We start from the raw sequence: 25,235 nt of genomic DNA on the forward strand, positions 1-25,235 counted from the left end.
TTTTAAGATTTTTATTGGGGAGGGGGAACAGGATTTTATTGGGGAACAGTGTGTACTTCTAGGCCTTTTTTCCAAGTTAAGTTGTTGTCCTTTCAGTCTTAGTTGTGGAGGGCACAGCTCAGCTCCAGGTCGGTCCACTTGCCGTTTTCTAGTTGCAGGGGGCACAGCCCACCATCCCTTGCGGAGTCGAACCGGCAACCTTGTGGTTGAGAGGACACACTCCAACCAACTGAGCCATCTGGGAGCTCAGCGGCAGCTCAGTTCAAGGTGCCGTGTTCAATCTTAGTTGCAGGGGGCAGAGCCCACCATCCCTTGCGGGACTCGAGGAATTGAACTGGCAACCTTGTGGTTGAGAACCCACTTGGCCCATGTGGGAATCGAACCGGCAGCCTTTGGAGTTAGGAGCATGGAGCTCCAACTGCCTGAGCCACTGGGCCGGCCTATGTTTAACTTTTTGAGGGAACCATCAAACTGTTTTCCACAGCAGCTGCACCATTTTACATTCCCGCCAATGACATATGAGGTTTTTAATGTCTCTGCATCCTCACTAACACTTGTTTCGTTATTTCCATTTTTCTGTTATTGCAGCCACTCTAGTGGGTGTGAGCTGGAAGCTCATTGTGGTTCTGATTTGCATTTCCTGATGACTAGTGATGTTGAGCATCTTATCATGGGCTTATTGGCCGTAAACCTTCTTCAGAGAAATGTCTAGTCAACTCTTTTGCCCATTTTAACACTGGGTGGTTTGTCTTTTATTATGGAGTTGTAAGAGTTCTTTAAATATTCTAGATACGAGATCCTTATCAGAAAAAATGATCTGCAAATTCTTTTTTCTCCCATTCTGTGGGCCGCGATACAAGGGGTACTGCCTGAGGGTGGCCCCGAATTAAACGCTGAACAGGCCAATGTCCATCCTTGGATATGGTTGGAATCTGGGTCTTTGGCTGGTTGAGACAGGAATGGAATAAACATCCTCTGGTACTTTTTAGCTCTGACATTCTGTGACTTGTTGGAATTTGGGGGAGCAGGACACAGTCTTCCTGGTATCCCAGGGTCTGCCCGGTCCTGCAGTGGTTTCTGGGGGAGGATCCTTCAAGCACACTTGACCCCGGGCAGAGCCGCCGCTCCTGAGGTCGTCTTTGCTGAAACAAGTGTAGGTGGGGGGCCTGCCGGTGTCCACACGCACAAGCCCTTTCTGTGCACAGTGAGGATGGTTCTTCTCTTGGCTGCAGCTCAGCACATCCGGGCATTAGTGCTTCCTCCTTAAGCTCAAGTTGGAGTCAGCGTTGGTTCGGTCAGCATCTCTCCAGAGTTGAGGGAGGAAAAAAGAACAAGAACTACCTTACACCCAGACTGCCTTTCGAAGCAGGGCAATCCCCAGCCTGTTCAGGTCAGTCTGGGGCTCTCTGTTGGGGACCTCAGCCTGGGAGGGTGACACTGGATGACAGCGATTTCCCACTGACTCAAGCATTCTGGAACCCAGGAGAAATGTGGGCCTATTCGTGCTATTGGTGCCGAGAGTGTGATGGATCCCACTGGGCATGTCTTTCCGTCCCTGGTTGTCTGGTCAGGTGGCCTGTAGGTGCCAGGTCACCGCTGGCCTCAGTGCCAGGAATAATGCAGCAAAGACACAGCACCGAGAAAGGCTGGCACCGTCCTCGTTTTCTGAGGTGATTCTAAGAACCCGTTCTTGGGCGAGACACTACCTTTCTGTGTTCATTTCCATTTCCCCAAAACCTCTGCCACTTAATTGCTTCAAAAAAAAGAAAACGCCAACTCAGTCCAAGTGGTGTGCTGAGTAAAATACTTAAAAATCTCAGATAAGACCAGGGTTTTATTACGTAATTAAGGCACCTGAGTGGTAGGCTAGCTCCAATAATACTCACCTGTCAGATCCAACTTGGTTTATGTCGTTAGTTTGCAATTTTTTTTTTTAACACTGAATAGCTCATTAGTCATCCATTTTCCTCTTCAGTTCCAAGGCCAAGGGAAGGTGTCCTCTCAGAATCACTCTCCTCCAGGTGGCAAGTTAGGAATGGGACTCAGTACTCATCCTGCTACACGGCATGTTGCATTTGCAAGAGGTTTTTACCGGTGCATATTACCAGTCATATGGGTAGAGGACTGTCTTTTGGGGGGTGTGAGTATTCTTTAAGGGGGATCCATTCCATCGATGACCAAGGCTCAGACCTCACAATGGCTCTGCCCCTCCCCCCAGAGCCAGCCCACCTCTGAGCAGAGCCTTGGTCACAATCGGGCTCTTATTTCATTGGTTTCTTTCTTTCTTTCCAAGGCCCCCTCAGAGGAGTGAAGGTCTAATTGCAATTAGTTTAACCACTTATTTAATAAATCAAATTCTTTTTCTCACTAAGTGTAACTAATCAGTAAACAGTTCTCATTTGAATTCTCAATAGGGTAAAAAGGGGGGAAATTAAAAAACAGTATTTGGTATTAAAACAATTCCAATACACAGGCAGACACCTCCTTAGACATCTCTAACTTCTCAACCCCCATAGTTAGATGATTACAAACAAAGCTTTATCCTGTGTTGCAGCCTTACTATATAAAAGAGTGTTTCCAAATCACTAAGAAATATGAAAAAACACCCCACTAGAAAAATCGGCAAAGAACCTAAGAAGGCAACTCATAACGAAAAAATATTCATAAGCAGTAAAGAAAAGATACTCAGTCTTTGTAGTGATCAAAGAAAATAGAAATTAAAACACAAAAATGTAAATGTGATAGTATGCCAACAAGCAGATGCTCCAGGGGTTACGAAGCAAATACCAGAACGGGCGGGGGCCACTGTGATTTGGTGAAGAGCGTGAACAGAGAGGTGGAAAGGCCTGGGTCCCAGTGCCGTCTCCACCCACTACTGGCTCGAAGGCCTTGTGAGTAATAGAAATCCCCTCCTAGGTGTGTTGGATGCACCTGATGGGAATGACTATTTCTGGCACAACCTGACACACAGTAGCTTGTCATGAAAGCCCAGGTCCCTCTCCCCACCTTCTTACCCACCCACTGCAAGTGTAGGTTCTAACTACAGTCTTGGAACTGGTCCATTTGCCCTCTGGGAAAGTTCCAGCACAGAGATAACTGGTAGGGACCTGCCTCCGTGCCTTTGAGGAAGATTAAACTGGCTGTGACTCGCAGAACCCAGGAATTCGGGAACAGCAGAATCCACGGTTGTTGAGCTGAGGGCCAGCCGGAGTGCCAGCCAGGCAACGGACTGAAATGGAAAACTTCCAACTCTTAAACTCAGCAGGGACACTTTTATTCTTTCTTCTACTTAAGCCACAATTTTCTTCCCCCCCCTCCCCACAAAAAAAAAAGAAACAAACAAAACTGCTAACCAACAACATGGTTTTGGACCTGCTGTGAGGAGAAGATGCTGCAATGCATTGGCTTTTCAGTGGCTTTCGTGGGCTTGTGGGTACGTTCCTGGGGTCACAGCCCTTCAGGTTCCCACACGTCTTGGCTTTCTTTGGAGCTCAGCCCGGTACAGCCAACCCCACCTGCTCGCTTCCGTGGAATCCCATCCTTGAGTCTCCCCTCCCCACAAACCGGAAAGTTGATGCCGGGGCCAGTTCAGAGGCCCAGGCAGAATTTAGTGCGTTTGCCAAAACTTGTGGGTAAACTCGAGGGGAACCGATAAGGTATGAAGATCAAACTTGACTGAGAAGAAGAAGCATCTGTGAGGGGATGGGCGGTGAGAGGAAGACCCGGTGACATAGGATTAGGGGCTTGGGACCCAGTTTGGGGTGACCCCAGAGCAGTGTCTCCCAGGTGTGGTCTGAGTTCCAACTGGGCCGCTTGCTGGGCTGGTCCTGGAACCCCTCTCAGCCTCCGTTTTTGTACATATATGATGATAATAATGACGCCTGCTTCACAGGCCTGGGTAACGTTCAAACGTAGGGAGGTTTTATGTGAACAAATCCCGCGTGAGGATTTTTAAAGGTTTCAAGGTTTGGGTCAATGTTTGACCATAGTCAAAGCACCAATAACTATTTCCTGATGTTAAGATTCCTGGGAACCCATCGCATGTGTCACTTACATACCAAATGCTGCACTTCTGCCTTCAACTATTAAATTGTGTCTCGCAAAGGTGCTCCACTCACTTGAATGGAAAACTGAAAAATGAAAAAGCTTGGGGAAGTAGATTCTTTTCAAACACTACTCACTGTAGTTTGTACCTTCTACCTCCAAGCACATGTATTTTTTTTTTTAAATTTTTATTGGGTAACTGTGTTTTTGCCAAGACCCATCAGCTCCAAGTCAAGTCATTGTCCTTCAATCTAGTTGTGGAGGGCACAGCTCAGCTCCAAGTCCGGTTGCTGTTTTCAATCTTTAGTTGCGGGGGGCACAGCCCACCAACCCATGCGGGAACTGAACCAGCAACCTTGTTGTTGAGAGCTGGCGCTCTAACCAACTGAGCCATCCGGCCCTCCCCAAGCACATGTACTGATGAGGTTTTACACCATAAATGTCGCACTGGGCTGGTGTGTGCCTCCCCACATTGGCTCCACTGCCCTTGGCCTCAGCTCTGGCCCTGTGGACAAGTCTGGCCCCTGCCTCCCCCGAAGTGAGGGCTGGGCGAGGGCATAGCAACATGTTACCACACAGGTGGGAGATGCAGTGGCCCTGGTGGGTCAGTCAAAGCCCATCGAACCCAGCAGAACTAAGGGAGCCTGTGGCTTTTTTCTCCATCCAGGGGATGCAAGGCCTCCCAGCATCTAGCTTCCCAGAGGGGACAGGTGACAAAACATGGACATGCCCGGGAGGTTTGCCCAGTGATAGACAGGAGGTAAAGCTCATGTCTGCCCAGACAGACTGTCCCCACAGGCCTATTTGGAAGATGTCCCCTGGCCAAGCACCCCGCTGTTTGGTTGGGAAGCTTTGACCAGCCTGGTATTTGTGCCCCTCTTTCCTGCTTCCCCCCTGCCCCTTTACTCTTGCTGGCCTGGGATAACACCTCCCAGCGAAGCCTCAGCTGGGGCTTCCCGGGGCCCTGGGCGAAAGCACACGTTCCGGTGGCAGATTAGGCCTGGGCTTCAGCAATCTCTGTGTCATGCTGCACAGGGATAGACCGCAAGGCTCGTATCAGAACTGACCCACTATCATTCTGCTGTCAACACACAACACTTGCCTTTGGAAGCTCAACGCTAGGTCTCCCGCCTCTTCCCAGTCCCAGCAGGGGAAGGAGTGTCATAGGATGACTGAATGAACGAACGGCCTTGCAAGCGTGAACCACGCTCAGAGAGCACATGTACTTCTAGTCCATTCTGTTTCAGCTGTACATACTCAATAAAACGTTTAATAATCGGCTAAAAGCAGAAGAGATTCGGCTCTCCTGGGTAACTGTTTTTTCCCCTTTTTTCATCATATAAAGTTCCATAGTTTCTTGATTTCCTTTCGGTGGCTCTTTCATACGTTTCTTTTTTCCCTAAGAGCATAGCTGTTCTCGTTTTATTGTTAGTTTTATTGACCTTTCTTTAACTGACATCCATTTTGATCTCATCTTCATTTCCCGGTAAAAGTTGAACTGTTGCGATCTGTGTTCGATGGTTCAGTCTGTCTCGTACTGGCGGCTGGAAAGAGAGTCAGATTTAAGCCTGGTGCCTTCTGTGCCGGCTCTCAAGTTTGTCACTGAACTCTCATTTGTAGAAAATGTGATTATAGAGCCCCACTCCCACTTTCCTGGAAACAGAACTGAAGGGCTCAGTCAGGTTTCCAGTCACACACGGTTGTCCAAAAGTTGCATTTTTCACCCCATTTGCTTCAATGTTATTCAGTGTTTCATTCAGTTGGTCTCTCTTCCTCTCTCCTCTTTCAAGGGACCATTGTAGTGACCCTATTCCTAGTTCAAGAGAAAAAGAAATACAAGTTCTGACAATTAAGTTCGCGAACTTGTTACAAAGATTTTGCTCACCTTTTTTGATATCAGAGGGATTATTCATTATGAATTTATACCAACTGGACAAGCAGTTAACCAAGTTTACTGTTTGGAAGTGCTGAAAGGGCTGCGTGAAAAAGTTAGATGACCTGAACTTTTCACCAACATTTCATGGCTCTTGCATCACGACAATGCACCAGCTCACACGGCACTGTCTGTGCGGGAGTTTTTAGCCAGTAAACAAATAACTGTATTGGAACACCCTCCCTCCTCACCTGATCTGGCCCCCAGTGCCTCCTTCCTTTACCCAAAGATAAAGGAAATATTGAAAGGACATTTTGATGACATTCAGGACATCAAGGGTAATACGACGAAAGCTCTGATGGCCATTCCAGAGAAAGAGTTCCAAAATTGCTTTGAAGGGTGGACTAGGCGCTGGCGTCAGTGCATAGCTTCCCAAGGGGAGTACTTTGAAGGTGACCGTAGTGATATTCAGCAGTGAGATATATAGCACTTTTTCTAGGATGAGTTCGTGAACTTAATTGTCCGACCTCATCCAGCGTCCCCCCTTATTTGGGTCCAGGTACAACCAGCTGCCATTGCTTGTTATGCATCCAACCTGTCCTGGCTCTTGACCGTGAATGTAACAAAAAGAGGAGATTTTTCTTCAGTGTTTCATTTTTGCAAATAAAACATTAAATGTTGATGAAAATGGAGAAGAAAAGGACGAGCTCTCCTGAAGTCCCTTTCTCATTTAGGTACAGAGGTGACCCTCGCCATTCACGCTGGCACTGGTCAGCGTTCTCAGACCAAACCCTCCCCAGGATGTATGAATGCATTTAATTTTTGAACATTTGACTTTATTATTTCCAGAAACACATCATGTTAAAAAAATATGTCTATATTTCCATGTGGTCTTTTTTTTTCTGACATTTTAGAGAGTTCTGACCATAACTGTTTTTCTTTCTGTTACTTGCATATCAAGCATTTTATAATGTCACTGTATATCCTTTGTAAGCAGCATTTCATGTATTTTTATAATACTTCACCAAGGAGAAATACCATCATTTATTTAAGCATCCCTCTATCATTGGGCATGCAGCTTGCTATCTGGGTTTTTTTTGCTGTTATAAATAGGCAGCTGAATGCAGAAAGCTTTCTCCTAAATTCAAAATTATTTCCGTGGGATCGTTCACCAGCAGTAAAATTACTGGGACAAATAAGAGGTGGAAACCACAAATATATCTGCTTTTGACACATATTACCAATTTGCTTTTCAAAATAGTTGAACCAATTTACAATCTCACCAGGCACAGTTCGGCATACTCATTCGCGAGTTTCTAGAGGAGGAAAGCATGATATCTTTCCTTAATTTGCGTTGTGATAATTACTAGAGGGTGAACACTTTTCCAAACGTTTGTATACAAAGTGTAATTTTTCTTTTGAAAATTGCCCTTTCTGTTTTTGTCCTCAGAGGTCTCCATGTTGTTACCGAGCTAGTAAACACTCCTTGTAAAATACAGATGTAATAACCCTTTATGTGTCAGAGCTGCTATAGGTATTTTTTTAGGTCTGCTATTTGACTTACGTACTTTAAAAGATAATCTTGAATTTCTCCTCCATAGTTCTGATAATTTTCCCTTAGGTTGTTTATGATTTGATTTTCTTCATAATCTGATTTTTTAAAATATAACGTAAATGTTTTTTCTAAATTGCCAACCAATTACCCCCAAACAAAGAAAAACTTGAAGTATTAAAAGATGTGGACCCCTATGTCTGGCACTAGGAATGTCAGGAACAGGATAATTAGAACACACAAACCTAGTTGTTAAAAATAAGTCCAATTTTATCAATAGTTTCAATAAAGGTAAACAGACGAGTTGCTTTGTTTACAAGAAAAATTGTCATATCAGGGTGTGTGTTTTTTAACGTATTTGCTGTTGTGCCAGGCATATTTTATTTACCCACCAGACTCTCTTTTCTATCTCATTCTGCCTTAGGGAGCTGGCCTATTCCCCAGACTCTCTGCCAGCTCTTATGGTTGAGTTCAGCCAAGGGGAAGCTTCTGGTGGGAGAGAGGAGGGAGGAAGGAGATATTTATTTATGAGGTATTTATCCCTCCATCTCCCTTCAGCAGCCAATATCCCTCAAGATCACAGACCCATCCTCCCCTTTGCCTGTATCCTTAAGGACTTGACACCCCTTCTCTTACTCCCTCCAAGGAAACCCACCAACCATCGAGGCTTTGGTTGATCTGCTCACACCCTTGTAAATAGTCTCTTTATTTAAACCTCCTTGGCTTATCCCATTTCATTATGCTGCCTACTTCCTGCTGGGACTGCCTGATGTAACTAAAAACAAGAATGATATCTTAGACATCAAGAAAACTGAAAAGTTAAAAAGAAAGTGGATGGGAAAAGATATACCAAGCAAGTACTAACCAAAAGAAAGCTGGTGTCATCATGTTAGCATCAGACAAATAGATATGTCATGGTAAAAAGTGTTACTACAGCCAAAGAGGGTCACTGCATATTGGTAAAAGATCTGGTTCAAGTCTAACATGGCTTCAAAATATATAAAGCAAACACTTATTAAAACTTCAAAGACAAAAAAACAGGCTCGCACATAGGGTAGGAGATTCAGCATACCTCACGTATATTTGATAGATAAAACAGCAAAAATCAGCGAGAATAGAAAATTTGAACATCACAGTTGACAGGTTAGGTGTAATGGACCTTTTGGAACACTGTACCCAACAACTGAAAAATACGCTTTCCTTTGAAGCACAAATGGATTATTTATGAAAAATGGCTACATCATAGCCATTTGTCAAGTTTCCAGGTATTTCCAAGCATTGGTAGTATATAAACCCTGTTCTCTGACATTACACTTAGGAAATCAAAATAAAAAAGGTAACTAGGAAAAGCCTATACATTTGAAAATTGAAAAGCATTTCTAAATAAGTCATGTTTCAAAGGAAACACATGTAATTTAAATGAGGAAATCATTAGAACTGGATGATAATAAAAATACCACATATCCAAACAAATGGAATGTAGGTAAACTAGTGGTGAGAGAGAAATATATGGCCTTAACTACATGTATTAGAAAAGAGGAAAGGGCAAAAATTATTGTGCAAAGCATCCATCTTAAGACAATAGAAAAAGACTGACCACATAAATTCAAAGAAAGCAGAAAAAAGGAATTTTTAAAATAGCAGAAAATAATGAAATAGAAAACAAACACATGTAGAAAGGATCAACAAAGCCATAAGTTGGTTCTTTGAAGAAACTATAATAATAAAATTGATAAATGTCTAGGAAGACCAATCAAGGAAAAAACTGAGACTATATAATTTCAGGAATGAAAAAGAGGAACATTATTATAGATTCTGTATATCTTAAAATTATTATAAGAAGATATTATAAACAACTTTATGACCAAAAAAAATGAAATGTTAAGTGAAATGGACAAAACAATGCAACTTAACTAAATTGACACAGGTAGAAATAAAAAAATTAAATTGTCCTATTGAAGAAATTGATTCTATAATTTGGATGAAAACTCAAGGCTAGATAGATTCATTGGCAAATTCTACTAAATATTTAAATGGAGAAATAATGTCAATATTTCATAAACTCTTCCAGACAGTAGAAAAATTGGGGAAACAGTCCCTAGTTAGTTTAATGAGGATGGCACATTATGAGAATGAAGAATTTTCAGCCAGTCTCACTCAAGAACATAAATATGAAAATTGCCAATTCAATACTAACAAACTAAATCCAGCAGTATTAAAAACTTTCCTCTTTTTCTGCTTTTTTTTTTTTTTTTTTTTGGAATAAATATTTTTTATTTTATTGAATCCTTTTATTTTATTATTAAACCCATTTTATTTCCTTTATTGGCTTTTAGTCATATGTGCATGGTCACTCTAAGGTTTACAATATGCATCCTTAATATATTACAGTTTACTTAGAATTCATGTTGCTTCCCACTTTGCAAATGTAAGGACCTAATAACCGTGTCGTTCCATCCCCCTACTACCCACTTTGTGCTGTAGTCATGTCATATATGTTACTTCTGTATACACTGCAAACTCCATCTTACAAGTGATATTTTTGCGATAAGCGGTCTTGGTCTTTTAACGAAATCAAGAGGAAAAATCTATTCGTTTATGTTTACTTACAAATTTACCATTTCTGGTGCTCTTTATTTTTTTGTGTCGATCCAAATTTTCATCTGATGTAATTTCCCTTCTGCCTAAAGACCATCCTTTATTATTGCTTGTTGTGCTGGCCTGCTGGCCATGAATTCACTGGGCTTGGATTTATTTCAAAATGTCTTTATTTCAACCCAATTTTTTGTTTGCTTTTAAAAATGGGTTTATTTGCTCATTTATTGACACACTGATTTCAACTCTGCTTAGAGGAAATCATTGTGATGGTGCCATGACTCAACCCACTTTCAAATGGTATTTTGACTGGGTATAGAATTCTGGATTGGCAGTATTTTTTTTAATGTCAGCACTTTAACAATATTACATTGCCTTCTGACCACCATTATTTCTGATGGGAAGTGTTTACATTTACTATGTAAACATTATTTACATCTGAGCCACCTGCTATGCTCTAATAACATTTCTTTTCTCATATTGTACAAGCTAGCAAATTTGCTATATGCAAAATGCATAAACAGATAAAAAGTACATTTCCATATTCCAACACACAAAACTTTCTATCAGAGTTTTAGTGCCTCACTACTAAATACGAAAGAACCCCCAAGGACCACCAGACATTTGAGGAAAATATCCAATATTAAAGCAAAAACAGACTCTTAACAGAGAAGAAACTTGGAGGGAAAAGGGCAATTCGGTCAGCAAAAGAAAACTTAAAAAAAAAAAAAAAGTAATTGGTTTTATAAAATAGAAAAACTCACTTTTCCCCTCCTGAATAGAGAAAAATCCAGTTCTTCCCTACTGTGTTTTTGTCCTGTGAGTCTACTTTATTGTTCACACAGAACACTTTCATTTCTGACACTTGTGGTCACCCAATGTGTGGGGGGTTTGCCCCACAACAAGCAATTCTCTGTGACACCAGCTGGGTGTCCTAACAATGTCTACCCAGGGATAGTACCCAAGTTAAGAGTTCAGTCACACAAGGCTCTCTCTCTCTCTCTCTCTCTGTCTCTGTCTCTGTCTCTGTCTCTCTCTCTCTCTCCCTCCCTCTCTCCACCAGTCACAAGCCCAGGTTATCACTTGGGCTTTTCTCAACTAGCTATAGATCAGAAATTCTAAAGACCTCTCTGCAGGTGCAGTTAACTGCTAGAGCAGCTCACAGAGCTCAAGGAAACACACATTTACCAGTCTATTAAAGGACATGACAGAGGATATAGATGAACAGCCCAATAAAGAGATACATATGGTGAGGTCTGGGAGGGTCCCGAGTGCAGGAGCTTCTGTCCCATGGTGGTGGGGTGTGTCACCCTCCCAGTGTGGGTGAGTTTACCCTCATAGAAGTTCCCCAAACCCCATACTTTGGGATTTTTATGGAGGTGTCCTCATGTAGGTACGACCAATTATCCCCTCCATTTCCAGTCCCTGTCCACTGTGGAGAAGTGGGGGACAGGCTGAAAATTCCGAGGTTCTAATTGCGACTTGGGCTGTCTGATAACCAGACCCTCCAGGAGCCACCCAGCGTCACCTCATTAGAACAACAGATGCTTCTAGTGCTCTTGTCACTTAGGAAATGACGAGGGTGTCAGGTGCACTGTACCGGGTACCGGGGGCAGAGACCCATATGTAATTTCTATTATCTCATAGATGTCCTCGGGGAAGAGAAAATATTTCATCTATGACACAGGAGCAGGATGCTACATTTGAAAAGAACATCAGGAGAACCAGATAAATGCCTTGAAAATGTAAACTATGAGGTGAAAGTTAGAAAGTCAGTAGATAAGTTGGAAGACTTAAGAAACTCTCCCAGGAAATGAAGTGGGAGAGAAGATGGTAAATAGTGACCCAGTAAGAAATTGTGTTTGGGAAGTATTGAGAACACGTATGCTAGGGGTGGGGTGAGAGTAAGGATTCTGAGTGTCTAGTACAAGAACTCCTTGGACAATGTCTGAAAATGAGAGACTAGGACATAGCATATGAGCATGTACTCTAGCAATGTGCTAGTAAATGCTAGAACAGGCCTCGAAATATGAAAAGAGGCCATGTCTGGGGAAAGACTCAAAAAGATAGGAGTGAGGGGAAGAGGTACTGTCTTTAGGTGGTAGTATCTGACATTCCAAACTGTTGATTTAGTACTTTGAAAAAATGTTAGAAGACGGTATTTCAGCATTGCCTGGCTAACCTTGTAGGTGCCATTACAAAAAGTGTGATGTTATGCATGCCGTACTGGATAAGGTGATTGTTCCTTACCGAAGGTGTGTTTGTTTTTACACTTCACCCAAATAAACATTGGAGCGTATGAGCCTCAGATCCTTTTCCTGGCACTGAAAGGATCATATTTAAGGGTTTTTATGTCTACAAGATCGTAGGGAAGATTGTGCCATCTCCTGTTTTTTATATCTGGCTCTGAGGGTCTGTGTGTGTGTGTGTGTGTGTACAATATTTTATATAACAGCTTTATTGAAATATAATTCACATACCATAAAATGCACCCTTTAAAGTGTTCTTGTATATTTTTATATAAACAGACAGAGGTGAGCCTTGTTTATTCCTTCCATCCAAACCTCCTCTGCGTTAAACTTGGTAAACTTTCTAACTCAGGTTCACTGGATCGTAGAAGGTAAGAAACTTCCACCAAAGTGTTAGACTGAAACAGACTTCTCGATTTTTCTAGGCCTCTCTTTCTTTACTATGTTTCGACTAAAGAATTTCTCCCTGTGCAGTTTCAATATGGAGGAGGGGGAGAATCAATAAATTCTTTATTATTAATCATTTCTCTTATGGCCAAAGACAACCCAGGAAGTCAAAAGTATGAGCTCAGAGTTCTTAATCTAACAAGTCCTTCCCCCACTGAACCTGCTTTGTCCCCAATTGTAAATTCCACTCTTGAGGAATTTGAAAGCTTAGTTCAAAACGCCAGGGAGGGTTAAAGCTTCGTTACTGCTGATGGTTTCCTACGAGCACATTCAACCCTCGTCTTTCCTTAGTTCTGGTGCTTTCTGTGAATAAAAGGCGTCATCCTGTTTGTTCGTTGCAAATTCAGTTCATTGAGGAGAAATGCTGCATTGGAGATAGGGACTGATGACAAAGCCCCAAGGGCGGCCTTGCAGGCATTAGCTGAGGGTTATGTCCACCTCTCAGTTAGGTGCCGAGGCTTTGCTGGTGCCATCTGGAGGCAGAGCCCTGGAGGTGCGGTCCCCAAGTGCTTATGCGGTGGATTTGCCCATCTTTCTTCTCCAGTCTCAGGAATCTGATGGAGAGAGCCAAAGAATGTGGATTTGGACAGCTTTTAAGACCCTCTCCTGGCAATCAAGGAATGAACGGCCCTACTTGGGTTTCTCTCAGGGAACCTTGAACAGGCACTCCGAGTGTCTTGAACAATAAATAGCGCACCTTTGTCAAGTGCTTTGTGCAAAGCAGACCCACGGGAAAGCCCCGGCCTCTGATGGCAGTTGTGCTGAGTGTGGGCTCGGCGTCTGGCTGTGTGCTCCCTCTGTCCCTTCTGTGGGTCTTCCACCCCCACGCGTCTCATCTCCCCAAAGCAAGTGCAGCCTCTGGGGCTAGTGCAGGCAGAGGGAGGTGGCACTGGGACCTGGTCCCGTGTGTGTTGTGTGCTCCGGGTGATGGAGAATGGTTCACTTGGCAGGAGGGAGAGGTTCACTCTGAAGACCAGAGCCCAGAGCCGCACGTTGCTGTGTATCTCTGCCTCAGTCTGTACTGGCCCCCGACTTGTGCAGCTGGGACTGCATGGTGGGGAAGGTATGAAAGGATGTGCTCATTACATTGTATATATCAAACACATGGCATCTCTGTATGCCAGTCACTATGCTGTTTTGCTATCGTTAAACCATTTAATCCCCCAAACAGCAGTATGAGGTAGGTAGTATTATTACTATTATTATTTTTATCGTTATTGCTATGACCCCCATTTTATAGATGAGGAAGCTGAAGAACAGAGAGGTTAAGTAATTACCTAAGATCACATAGCTGGGAAGTAGCAGAGTCGGGATTCAAACCCAGATCATGTTGCTCCAGGGTCCTAGCTCTGCCCACCTCACTGGGGCCCTTCTGTGTGACCAAAGTTATAGCACCGCTTGTCATTGCAAATGTTTGGAAACAATCGTAGGCAGTGGTTAAGCAAATGCCGTGACACGTCTCTGATGTAGTGATGGAACTATCGCCAAGATGTTGGTGGGAAAAGCCAGGTGCAGAATACCAGGTGTGCTAGTAAAGGGGACTGGGCAGGATGTGGGTTCATATTTGATAAGAAAAAAGTACCTCTGGAAGGAAGCACAAGAAACAGGTAACCGGGGTGCCCATGGGGAGAGAGAGAGAGATGGTATCTGTCTTCCCTTTACTTTTGGATTTTGAGCCATTTATATTTATTACTTATTCAGAACTGTAAGTCAAAAGCTCTGAATACCACAGCTTTTTAATTATTTTTTCCCCTTAACTGTACCCTTAACTGTAGCCATTTTCTTCCTAGCTTTTTAAAGTAAAACTGGTATTTTCTAAAAAAAATATATATATGGGAAAGTGAATATATGCTGTGGGTTTTTAAATAAAATTGAAGTCTCTCTTCCACCCCTGAACCCCAGCCTCCCCCCCAGCCCCTTGCTGCTGGTGTCTTAGAATTCTTTCTTTTTTTCTTTCAAGTGTACTGAGATATATATATTGTGCAATGATTACCACAACACATTTAGTTACATCCATCATCTCATATAGACACACAAAAAAGAGAAGAAATGGCTTTTTCCTGATGATGAGAACTCTTTGGCTCTATAGTTGTGGCTTCTGGAATTCGTCCCACTCCCCCTCCCTCCACGTGGTACGTCTGATTCTTTGCTCAGGGCGGCCCCTCTTGTTTGTCGTTACCAAAACTGTCCCCAAAAATAAGAATCTAATTTTAGTGACTAGGCCTTTGGTGGCGGTTTGTGGACACTTTATATAAGACTGAAATAAATCTCCACTCAAATTACAGCTTCCAGAGGCCCTGGTGCCTATCATGTAATCACAGTTGGTCATTCCGTCGTTAAAGTGCCCAGACCCCTTTGTGGGTTTGAAATACGGCTTTTGTGGGTTTGAAATACAGCTTTTGTGACAGTAAGGAGTTGAAAATGGATGATGATTCATAAGTCGGAGCTGTGTTTCTGCACCTGTGCCGTGAGACGCACTTGCTGTGTTGTCACTAACTATGGCGCTTGTGTTAGTGATGCCTTAGGGAGGTGGCCCCATGTGCCTACAGGACCGGGTCCTTGGGAAGGCCTTGTCCTGGGAAAGGCAGCACAGCGGTGCTTCTGCAGATCGAGGGACCTACATGCTCCCCATCCTGGCCTGGCCGGGAGACGCCCAGGCGATCGCGGCCTGACCTGGGCTGGCTTGGGGGCTGCAGGCATTTGGGGGGGACCGGGACCTTGGTTAGCTAGTGCGATGGTTGCCAAGACACGCTGCTCCGTGTGCTATGTTGTGTAGCAATTCATAGTCGGATGCCGTTCGGAGGAGTGCCTGAGTGTAGCCTGTGAACGGCAGGCCAGTTTTGCCTCTGTCCTCCACACGCCACATGGGACAGGAAGGGCACAGCCACAGGCTTATGGGGCATGTGGACAAGCTGGGACCTGTCCAGGATTTCGGGAGCCTTAACGATGCCTGGAATTGGAACAAATGAAAAGGTACACTGGCAGAGCAGCACACGTTGCGACAGTATCCCCTAGACAGATATCTAAAGACAGATGGCCTGCCATTCACAAGGAAGATGCAGAGCTGTAGAGGCAGAAGTGACAAAAAAATCACAAATAACGAAGAATCTCAGCACTAACTCCCCTTGCCTAAAATATTCCGATTGCTGAGAAGCCCAATGACAGAAAATGAAACGGAAGCCAGGGCTTTCCCAGCCAACACAGATGGGGAGCTCACGAAGACACTGTCCCTCGTTTGGGCCTTGCAGGCCAGTCCTGAGGCTTCCCTGAGGAGGCTCACAGCTGGTAGCGCTGCTTTCTGTGGTGGGCCAGTCCAGCGGGGAGACACTGCAGGCTGGGGTGGCAGCATGTCTTCGGGCAGGACACACTGGACCTCAGCCCCTCATTTGTCTTGAGAATGACAGCAGTGACTGCCTCAACATGGTCCCATGGCTCTGCATGTTGGCGACACTGGTGAGAAAGGGAGGCCCAAAGACGTGGCCTGCAGCAGAGCCAGCCCCAGGTGTGTGGCGCTCGGCGTCCGATGCGTTTCACAGCATCAGGGAGCTCCCCTGGAAATTGGGCAGGTTTCCCACTGCTCTTCACGCGTGAGACACCTAACAGCACGTGGGCCATCACTGCCCTGTGGACACAGGTGGTGGGGCGGGATCTCTGCTGCCTCCCTTCTCTGCCCACACACTGTGCGTGGCTGGGTGCTTCTGTCAGCCACGGTTCTTCCCGCACCCACCTTTCATTTACCCCACACCCCATCCAGTGTGTGTGAGGAGGTCCACCCTGCACCCAGACTGGACATTTGGATTTGCACCACTACTGCCACCCCACCACATGTCCCCACTGCCCTGGGCTGGCTGCGAAGGAAAGCGTCTAACGAGACCAATGTCCCTGTGATCCAGGGTTCCAGGTCCAAATAGCAGGAGTCCTCGGTGTAGCCCAGTTGTGACATTTGGAGGTACAGAGGACAGGGCGCAGGGCCAGGCCTGGCCCCAGACTGACCCACTGGATAATCCAAGAGGGGGGAGAAGGCTGTTGCTAGTCATGGGGGTGGGGCTATCGAGGGAGGCTGCAGGGAGAGCCGGGGCAGAGGGTGGGACCTGGGCAGCAGGTGTGTCCTCAGCCCTGGGGGACTCGGAATTGGAGATGGGGGCACAGAGCCCTGCTGTGGGGGGAGCCTTGGAGGCCGGAGCCAGGCAGCGTCTGGCACATCTGTGAGTCTCAGACGCCTTTGGCCGGGCCAAGGGCTCCAAGTCCATCAAGAGCTTCCCAGGGGAGGTTTCCTGACCCCAGGGTGACTCTGTGGGCTTGGTGCCTTCCAGGGAAATTGAAGGAATGGACCCTCATCTTGTACGGCACAGCTGAGCACCCCTACAACTCCTTCAGCTCCCATCAGTCACGATCCCGGATGCTGGAGCTTTCAGCCCCGGAGCTGGAGCCACCCAAGGCCGCTGTGTCGCCGTCCCAGACCGAGGTTCCCGAGGACGAAGAAGACTACACAGGTAATGAACCTGAAGCCAGAGGAGGTGGCTAGCCTCTGCGAGTGCTGGCTTTCCACGATAGCTCTTAGAATGGGGGCTGTTCCTGGCAGAAGGTGGGGGTTATGATTGTCTGTCTTCCTTCTTTCCTGGAAGTCGTAATAATGATGGTAATTTGCACTCACACAGCTCGTTCCACCTATGGCTCTCCTAATATTTTACAGACCAGTAAGTATGCTTCAAACCAGTAAGTATCTCCAACCTTCCCAGGCTGGGAAACTGAGGTTCCATATGCCCAACCAGAAGCCCTCTGGTTAATGAGTCTCCTCCTAAGGCACCCCTTTTCCTCAGTGGCCCCCATCTCAGGTCTCAGCCTCCTGACCCCCCTCAAGTCCATCCACTTTCCATCCTGCACCCAGAATGTGGGAAGGACCAGGGTCTAATGAGGGCCCAGGATGGTCAGGCTGAATGAGCATAGCCAGACAAGGAGCTGGCAGTGAGGACGTAAACCAGCCACAAGGGCCGAGATAAAGACCCAGGAGAGGGTCTCACGACCTCAGGTCAGTAGGTCCTGACGCTACACGAAATGGCTTCAGAATCTCACCGGAAGTAAAGATGCTTCCAGGCAATTGCTTTTCCTCCAGCTGACCAGGGCCAGGCCTCTGGCTCTGGCCCCCAGCTTCCCACGCCAGGGCTGGTCACGGTTTCTGTCAGCATGTTCTGCAGAAAGGTATTCCTTTCCCCCTGCACCATCCCACAGTGATTTGTGGGAACCCGAGCATTTCTGGTTGGGCATGTTTTCCTTAGCGAAATATTACAGCTCCTTGATAAATGATGGGTAATATCGAAGACTGTTGATGCTTTGAGTTATCTAATAGCTTCTGGGGGGGAAAGGTAACAAAATGGAGAAGTCCACCAATACATATCAAGCATAAATTATGGTCGATTCCATTTTAAGTTTCTTGTACCTTTCCTTTAAAATGGAGCATTGAATTATGTATGAACTAATCTGCTCTGTTTCCCCCTGTGATTTATAAACTGTGGCAAGATTCAGTAATTATTAATAAAGGACTGATGATTTTTTTTCCCCTTAAAATCCACTACCTACTCTAACCTTACCCTGTCCTGGAATCTCACTATAGGACTGGTCCGCAGCCCTCATTCTGTCTTCCCTGAGCGTGGCCTGGATGGGGAGGGGGGGAGGGGCTCTGCCGGGTTAAGACACGGTTCCTGATGCTTGGAAGTTCCCTGTAGTCTCGGGGGGGCAAGTGCCAATAACGGCCAGAAGAGCCAGAGACACATGGTGGGAGAGCAAGAGGGTGCCCTGTCTTGGAGGGCAAAGGGAGACAGGGCTTCTAGGAGGGGTGGGGAGGAAGCAGCAGCATTGGGTCTGACACACAGTCCAGAGGCGTATGGGAGAGGCATCTCTTGGTGCCCTTTGCGGTGGCATCTCGGTCACAGACAAGCCAGGGAGGGCTCACCCAGGGAGAGAGAGAGGGGGGAAGGTCAGGGTAATTTTCAAATGCAGCAATAATTATTAACACGTTTTTGCAGAGCTTATCACAACGGTGAGGGGGTTTGAGGCAGGAGCTTGCAGGGGCACCTGGGTAGGTAGGAGGCTTCTGGAGAATGCAGAGAGCAGGTTCTGGCCCACTCTGCAGGGGGGGATAGGCCCAGTCCCAGGGGCAGCAGCAGGGGGGGGGGGGGCGGGGGCACTGGGCAGGCAGAGCTGGAGGGCCAGCTCTCCCTGGGAGACATAAAGGAGGTGAGGTGAGTGAGGGGTGGAGCAGGGAGCCCAGCCCACCAAGGACAGTAGGGGGCACATGGGGGTGTCAGGCACCCCGCCACAGCCTGCAGGAGAGCTGCCTGGGAAGGGGGTGGAAGTGAGGCAGGCAGGCAGCGTTTGGCATCTCAGCCAACAGGGACCCTGGGAATGAGGGCAGAGGAGGGCGGAAGGCCAGGGGCAGGGGGCTCTGTGTTCCTGGAGTGAGTGAGGGTGTGGAACCCATTTGGGGCCCAGCAGGGAGGAAGGGCAGCAGCCCCAGTGGGCCGGAGAGGAAGGGACCCTCAGTGGCCGCAGTAGTGAAGGCGCAAAGCTTTGAGGTGATGGCCAGCCTGCTGGGACAGAGCCGGTGTCCAGTGGCCGGAGAGCACGTGGTGTGGCTATGAGTGACTCACCCAGGATGCCGGTTGAAGAGCCGGCCCTGGCTGGGCCGCAGTCCAGACATGGCTTCCACAGGTTCAGGGCGTGATGGGGGCTGGGAGCAGGGTGATGGCAGGAAACCGGGAGGTGCTCAGGCTGCGAGGGGAGGGGAGGACTGTCATTGTCCTGAGAACATTTGTACAGTTTGTTTTTCAATCCTGGATTTGGGTCACAAAGTAGATTTCAGGTAGAGTTTCCGGATCAGCCTGTGTCACTGCCCTGTAGGGGGCCATCTGTTAGCCAGTAGGCTCAGCACAGGACCTCACCTCCCACTTATTTGGTGCCTTGGGAAGTGACACAGGGGGCCATGGGTTCCTCAGGCACTTCCACACTAGTTGAAGACCTAAGGACTAATTGAAGACTCATTGAAAAGGAGACCTAGGCACAGATTGCAACACAAATGACCCATGCTCACCCAGAGCATGAGTTGCAGCCGTACAGAAAAAACCACAGGCGCTCTGAGGGGCGATGAGTGACGGGTCTCTGACGGCCAGCCAGGTGTCTGACTCAGGACGCCTCGTGGAGGAATGGAGTCTTGATACTGGGCGTTTGGAGGTAACTCCAGGAGAGAGCCGTGCTGGGGAAGGTGCCTACAGATATTTAGCAGAGCATCCTGGCGTGGGCAGTGTCACTGACCTCTCGCGTGGGGGGCCGGATGCGGCCCGTTTCGCAGATGCCCCATTGGTGTTCCGCTGCCCTTGAGTTGGGTGGACCCCAGCCTTGCATGGGGCTCCCCTCTGGGTTACTGACTAACCTCTCCACGGCACAGAGGCCCTGGGAGGGAGAAAAAGGGGTGAAGTCCACATGCGTGAGCCAACAGCCAGAGGCACCACGGCAGGTCTTTCCCCAAGGCTATCCCTGTCCTGGGACATTCTAGAATATTCTGTCTGTGAATGGAGAGGACACCTGCGCATGCCGAGGTCCCACCCCCTCCTTTTGTCCATTTTCTCACCTTCAGCCACTGTGCAGGTATTTACTGAGCTTCTCCCTGTGCCAACTGCCTTTCCAGGTGCTGGGACAATATCTCTAGACCATTCCTGCCCACGTGGCACTTCCTTCTCCTGTGCCAGGAGAGAGTGAGGAAGTGGCCTGTCTGCTCCCTGTCCCCCCATATCTCCTTAAGATTGAGAGACTGCTCCCTAAGCGGGGCCGCCTCCGTCCTGGCTGGCCGGGGCCGGAGCCCAGTGGCCAAGCTCATAAGTCTCCAGCACAAACGGCACGCAGAAGGGAGATTTCTGGATGCCCCATAAGTGGACTGGGCGGAGGTGGACGAGAAGCAACACAAATGAGAACTGGCTCCAAAATAGTGAACAGTCCGGAGCTGGGGAGCGGGTGGTGGGTGGTTTGGCTCAATGGCCGCTTCGGACATGGCGGTCTGCGCGTACTTGACACAACCGACCATCAGCAACCACTCCAGCGTCCTTCCCACCCCAGACCAGGAGGTGTGGTGTAGTGGGGACGAGCACCACTTGGAAAGGGGTTCACAGTGGGACCCACAAGGAAAACTCTGGAAATAGCAACAATATCCAACATTTGGGGAGAGAAGGAAAATAAACCGGGCTTAACACTGGGAAGGTCTGGAGGCCCTTGAAAGATGAATGAAGAGCGCTTTGTGCTTCTCAGCAAAGACCCATTGTGGATTAGAGAATGGGGGCTTTTGTCTTGCCCTCACGTCCCCATGAAATGCTGGTGGCCAGCAAATCACCTCCTCTTTGCTTCTGAACTCACGCCCACCCCCTCCAATAACTAAAACCCTACAGAAGGTTTGTTTTTTTCCTTCTAAGACTCAGAAGCCTTCCGAATGGCCCACTGGGCCCCTCCCTGCACGGGCAGGCTTTCCTGAGCCATTTCCTAGCGGAGGAGGGTCAGGGAGGGGGTGAAGGTGGGGCCGTCGCACTGCATGCCAGCTTTGGCATGCTGTGTTCACGTGAGTCAGGCCAAGGTGAGAGGACAGGTGTGGACCTGCCCACCCCAGCCTGACGCTGATCCACGTTTCAAATTGGGCTCTTCCCTCTGACACACCCGGAGAGAAGGACCCAGAAGGCTGAGGCTTGCTGGAGTCCACTGAGCTCCCTGTATTTCTCCTCCTCGCTTGTGCAAAGAGACACAGGCCCCCAGAGTTAAATTGGGGAGGCAATATGGAACTTGCACAAAGACAATTGTGGCCTGTTGCCGAGGACGAGAGGGAGGGAAGCCAAAAAGGAGGTCTGCTGAAAGGGGTGCAGCCCACGTGGGAGGCCAGCCCCGCCTGCCCCAGACCTGCCCAGACAGCCATGCCCCATGGTCCTGAACCATGAAAATCCATCCTGTTCCCACCTCGTCTTTCCTGCTTCGTTCCCGTGGGATTGTCACTGTCTGTCAGCAGCTTTTCAAGCATCCTGCACACCCCGTATCGTGTTGCTCCGTCCTTTATGATGGAAATACAAACTGCTGGCTGGTCCCAGCACCATGACTCTGGTGCAGGAGACACACCGAAAAGGTTGTGCCCTGCTTCTCATGTGTCCGTCCCAGACTTTCTTCTGGTTTCTCACCGTGCACATGGAGTCACAGAGCTGGGGCCCCACCCCCAATGGCTCTCCTGTTCTCAGCCTGTCTGTCAAGAGTCATGAGACCCTCTGACATGGGTGCCTAGCGCCAGGTTCCATGTTCCCTGTGGCCAGCTTTTCCGTGGGGGTGGATGCCCAAGGCCGTGGTCCGGCCGTCCAGCCTGTAAGCCCGCCACCCGTAGGGAAGTGTCTCCTGACCTTCTGAGACCCTGATACCGGGTCCCAGGGGGCTGGGTTGGACTGAGAAAGCATCTCTATGGGTGAAAGGAAATGCTTGTTTCTTTAAGGTGTGTGCCATCCGGAGTGTGGAGACAAAGGCTGTGATGGCCCCAGCGCAGACCAGTGCTTCAACTGTGTCCACTTCAGCCTGGGGAGCGCCAAGACCAGCAGGTAACGGGCTGGGGTTCCCATCTGCGTGTCTGGGAGCCCTTAGCACACCACCAACGGGGCCTGTTTCAAGCTGTGTTCTCAGCCCCCACACCTGTGTGCCCTACTTAGGAATGAATGTAATGCCCCCGAAAGGAAATCACAGTGCGTTTCACCGCTTTCGAATTTGGGAAGTTTTAGTAATGCTGTGTTCTCATCACACAAGTAATTCGTGTCTGTGACAGAGAAGTCAGAGGTGGGGCATTGTCATGTCTGTGCTTGTGAACTTTATTCTCTCCACTTTGTGAAACTAAAATGGGTCACATTGAGCGTGCTAGGGCTGACCACTTGGGAACTGTAGACAAATGTCATTTGAGGGGCCAGTACTGTCCTGAACGTCAGCGCTCTGGGCTGTGCACTGGGAGCTCCTTCCCTGAGTGCCCAGGCAGGGGTGTGGCTGGGCCGGGGAGCAGGGGTGCAGCCGTGACTCCCACAGTCGCCCTGCCCTGTGCAGACGCGGTCATTCTGCAGACTGCTCACTGCCCAGGAGACCCACTCCCCGACAGCATCGTGGGTAGGGTTTTACTGGACCTGAAAGTTCCAAAAGTCAAATCCCATCATGTGGTGCTTCCCTGGGGGGTGACTTGGAAAGGAGAGGGTTCCCAAGGTCCTATCCAAATTCTTGGCCCTCCCTTGTGTACTTAGGACCCTCTCAGCTGCTTTCACCAAGACAGTGGGCATCAGTGGGTTGGTTAACCTTTACCCCTGCAGGCTTGTTTTGGGAGGTGGAGTTGGGTGGTAAGGGGACAGCTAAGGTCCCCTGCAGCCCGCTGGCCTGACTGTGGTGGGTGGTGCTGCTGGCCATCAGGGTGGGGTGCAGCTCAGCTTTGCTCCTGCTTCCCCAGGAAGTGCGTGAGTGTGTGCCCCTTGGGCTACTTTGGGGACACAGCAGCAAGACGATGCCGCCGGTGCCACAAGGGGTGTGAGACCTGCTCTGGTAGGAGCCCCACTCAGTGCCTGTCCTGCCGCCGCGGATTCTATCACCAGCAGGAGACAAATACCTGTGTGACCCTTTGTCCTAACGGATTTTATGCTGATGAAAGTAAGTGCGTGTCATGGGGCATAGAAGTGATGAGTGAGGCCCTCCCCCGGCCTGGGGTCCCCTCTCCTGCTGGGGTTTTCCCTGCCTCTGCTTCCCGTGAGAAAGGACACTTAACTGGGAGGGAGGGAGAAAGGGAGGGAGTGATGGTGAAACCAAAGCCTTCAGATCCTTTAGTTAAAATAGCGGATCACACACAAACCAGCAGGAGAGTTCAAAGTGATCTGAGTGGTGTTGAAATGAGCCCGGGGTCCAAGGAGTCTCACGTCTGCGAATCTGTCCATTACTGAAGATGGGCACTGAGGTGGCTTGGGCCAGCCACTCTCAGGCTCGGTCAGATTTCAGCTATCAGGAGAGGAGGCCCTGCTCTCTGTCCGGCAGTTTCTCCCCCGGGATAGACTGCTGTGGGCCCCACTGTAGCCCTGGCCATGTGCATGGGGCAGGGTGGGGCAGCCGCGGAAGCCGGCACCAGCCTATGGACGTGCTGGGTGAAAGACCATCCTGGGAAGAGCTGCTGAGCTGAACTTGGGATTGAAGTGTGGGCAGGTTTGCAGGCTCCGTAGATGCAGAGGAGGCTGCTGGACAGAAGAGATGGGTTAGTCTTCTTGGTACAATTGACACATGGTGACCACACCCCTAACAGGTAGGCGGTGCTTCGTTCGTCTTACAGATGGGGAAACAAAGCCGAGAGAGGGCAGAGGGCCCAGGACTGGTGGGTCTTGATCTCAGAATCCAGATGTCCTGTCATTCTACCAGTTGCAGGAAGGTTGGGCAGATGGGCGGGGGCTCTGGGGCCCAGGACCCCATGCCAGTGTCTCACAAACTCAGCTCCCCCCGGAAGAGACAAAAAAGGGGATTTGGGTTAAACTGATGGAGGATAGTTCTCAAGCAGGTTAAAAGAAGGCACCGTTTGGACATTGACCATCACGTAGGTGTGGGCCCTTAACTGTGCAGAAAGGACCAGTGATGGGTCTGTCACAGCACTGCCGTGGAGAGGCAGCCGGGATGTCCTTGACGACACAGAAAGCCATCAAATAACCAGACCCTAGAAGGAAACCAATTGTCATTCAAGATGCATTTCACAGCCTTTGCCACACCTACCCTCAGCTGCCAACCAGACCTGTTCTCGGGGTGGGGACTCCTTCCCCCTCAGCCTGTTCCCACGGCAAGAAGCAGCCACCCTCATTGACCCCACGTGTGCTCCCGAGCACCCGGGACGTGTGGAATGCATGAAGTGTAGCAAACAGCCTTTGGCTTCCAGCCCCAGAATGCAAGGTGCTGGCAATGACATGGCAGAAGGAATTACCTAGATAATGATTTAGGTACATGCAAGTACGTGCAGGCAGCTGTGATGCCCCAGAATTTCCCCAGGAGGTGGGGTGGGCGTCATAGATTCATGTCTCTGTCCACGACCTCCATGTGCTCAGTAAAGACCCCTGTGAGGGCAGTAGGGGGCGCTCGGAGGCACCCTTGGGTGGGTCCCCATCACGTTCATAAAGGCTGCCTGAGTCATCTCTGTTCGGTCAGCCAGGAGCCAACTGGCTTCAGTCCCTGTTGATAGCAGCAGAACCGGAGCAGGTCTCCTCTGGGTGGGCCCAGCAGGGTTGTTTGAGGACTCGGTTTACTCCAGAAAAGAAAGGGCATCTGATCCTGGGCCTGCAGTCTTGACATGGCCTCTGGCCTTGTCGTTACTATGTCGTCTATTCTGGAGACCACCACTTGGTGACGAGCTGCTCTGTCAACCCTGCTTTGAAACATCGGAGTCTCATTTGCCCAGATTCGATTCACATCC

General features: G+C 48.4%; 1 protein-coding gene across 2 annotated transcripts in view; it reads left to right on the forward strand.

Annotated features, from left to right (window-relative positions):
- PCSK6 (proprotein convertase subtilisin/kexin type 6) overlaps positions 1-25,235 on the forward strand; it is a 126,907-nt gene that overhangs the window by 92,498 nt on the left and 9,174 nt on the right. The window contains exons 14-17 of one of the 2 annotated variants that reach the window (XM_074318149.1): positions 17,074-17,253; positions 17,419-17,457; positions 22,266-22,368; positions 23,250-23,446. In XM_074318149.1, the coding sequence (XP_074174250.1) occupies positions 17,074-17,253; positions 17,419-17,457; positions 22,266-22,368; positions 23,250-23,446 (519 nt within the window). The remainder of the gene's footprint in view (positions 1-17,073; positions 17,254-17,418; positions 17,458-22,265; positions 22,369-23,249; positions 23,447-25,235) is intronic. The other variant, XM_074318150.1, reaches the window with a different exon arrangement.

This window comes from Rhinolophus sinicus, linkage group LG13 (genome assembly GCF_036562045.2).
Source record: "Rhinolophus sinicus isolate RSC01 linkage group LG13, ASM3656204v1, whole genome shotgun sequence".
Taxonomy (NCBI): Eukaryota; Metazoa; Chordata; class Mammalia; order Chiroptera; family Rhinolophidae; genus Rhinolophus; species Rhinolophus sinicus.